At 49.1% G+C, this 2,211-nt stretch overlaps 1 protein-coding gene across 1 annotated transcript; it reads right to left on the reverse strand.

The window, feature by feature from the left end:
- Positions 1 to 1,614: 1,614 nt before the first annotated feature.
- Positions 1,615 to 2,211, reverse strand: DIRAS3 (DIRAS family GTPase 3). Its single transcript, XM_054384255.1, has one exon. The coding sequence runs from the start codon at positions 2,209 to 2,211 to the stop codon at positions 1,615 to 1,617; it is 597 nt and encodes a 198-aa protein (XP_054240230.1).

Raw genomic sequence — 2,211 nt, forward strand, 5'->3', positions numbered from 1 at the left:
AACCGTTCTCTAACTCTTCCAAGGCTGGTGCTAAACCATGGCCCTCAGCACCACATCTCTGCCCCTTTGAAACACCTGCAGGGATGGGGATTCAAACACCTCCTTGAGAATCCTGTTCCAGTGGCTGAGAACCCTTTCAAGGAAGAAGTTTCTTCTGATCTCCAACCTATCTCCAACCTAAACCTCCCCTGGCTGTATCCTCCTCTCCTGTCACTTGTTACTAGAGAGAAGAGGCCAACCCCCACCTGGCTCCAACCTCCTTTCAGGGAGCTGTGGAGAGCCAGAAGATCTTCCCTGAGCCTTCTTTGTTCTGGACTAAACAACCTCTCTTCTCTCAGCTCCTCATGGATGGACTAAGCTCATCTCTCCAGTCCTTTCACTTGTGGAAAGCGTCTGCTAGAACTTCCAGTCAGAGAGGAGTTTGCTTTAAGCACACAGCCTCCAGGTGTAAATGGTCCTTCCTGAAGGAGTGTTCCCTGAACTAACTTGTCATAAATCTCAACTGAACCTGGATAAAACCACAGAATCATAGCATTGTTTAGGTTGGACAAGACCTCCAAGACCATTGAGTCCAACCATCAGCCCAATACCACCACAGCCATCAAACCATGTCCCCAAGTGCCATATCCACACATTACTTGAACACCTCTGGGGATGCTGACTCCACCACCTCCCTGGGCAGCCTGTTCCAATGCCTGACCACTCCTGCAGGAAAGAAATTGTTCCTCATGTCCAACCCAAACCTCCCCTGGCACAATTTCAGGCCATTTCTTCTCATTCTATCACCTGATATTAGGTAGAGGAGACCAACCCAAACCATTCTATGAATTGTGATTTATTTCAAGCTGGAAATCCTTAAAACCTAGATGTGCTCACACAGAGATGTTTAGAGTCAGAGTTGTTTTGGTTGGAAGAGATCTTTAAGATCATCAGAGTCCAACCTTCCACCTAAGAGCCCCATGGCCATTCAACCATGTCTTGAAGTACCATGAACAGACATTTCTTGAACACCTCCAGGGATGCAGCATGCATTTTTTTCATGCTAAAAATGAAGTTTTCCTGGGTAATTCCCAAGGTTTGGGCAGTTCTGGGAGTGTATAATTCATAGAATGGTTTGGGTTGGAAGGGACCTTAAAGATCATCCAGTTCCAACCCCCTGCCATGGGCAGGGACACCTTCCTCTAGCCCAGGTTGCTCAAGGCCTCATCCAGCCTGGCCCTAAACACCTCCAGGGAGGGGGCAGCCACAGCCTCCCTGGGCAACCTGTCCCAGTGTCTCACCACCCTGTTTGCCTTTCTCTTGCCTTTACTCTGACTCCCTGAAGCAGGAAGTTCCACACATTTATTCTTCACCAACATTTTTTCTCCCCCCTCAACTTCTGGCATTAAAAACTCCTCCTCACACTGAGTTGCCAACAGCAAACATTTATTGGTTTAAAAAAATAAACATGCAGACAGCCCCTGTCAAACCAGCACAAGAAACAACCCAGCAGAGGTTGTAGAGCAAAGCAACAGCCCTCTAAGGGATGGATTCATCTGAAACCTCCAACAGAGATGTGTCTTCTGTGGGGCAGTCCCTTCCCTGATGACACCACACAGGTCCAGCCAAAGGCAGTCACATAACAGAGCACTTGCCTTGCAGCTTGTCTTTCTTTTTCAGCTGCTTGGATTTCTTCCCATCCACCTGGAGACTGACAGTTCTCCTCTTCTCCAGATTCAGGAGCTCCTGGAAGAGCTCCTGCACGTTGTAGTTCATTTTGGCTGATGTCTCCATAAAGGAACACTTCCACTTGCTGGCTAGGGCTTGCCCCTCGCTGGCATCCAGCTCCCTTTGGGTCTCATCACTTTTGTTGCCCACCAACATGATGGGGATCTTATGGATGTCCTCTTTGATCTGGCAAATCTGCTCAAAGATAGGCTGAAGATCTTCCATGGACTGCCTGCTGGTGACTGAGTAGACCAGGATGAAAGCATGTCCTTTGGAGATGGACAGCCTCTGCATGGCAGGGAACTGGTGGCTCCCCGTGGTGTCTGTGATCTGGAGGGTGCAGATGCTCTTGTCACAGCTGATAACCTGCCTGTAGGTATCCTCAATCGTAGGGATGTAGGTTTCCCTGAAAGTGCCCTTTACAAAGCGAAGGACCAAGGAGCTTTTGCCCACCCCTGCAGCTCCGAACACGACCACCCTGTAGTCGTTGCTTTGTTCAGGCAT

Source organism: Indicator indicator, chromosome 10 (genome assembly GCF_027791375.1).
Source record: "Indicator indicator isolate 239-I01 chromosome 10, UM_Iind_1.1, whole genome shotgun sequence".
Taxonomy (NCBI): domain Eukaryota; kingdom Metazoa; phylum Chordata; class Aves; order Piciformes; family Indicatoridae; genus Indicator; species Indicator indicator.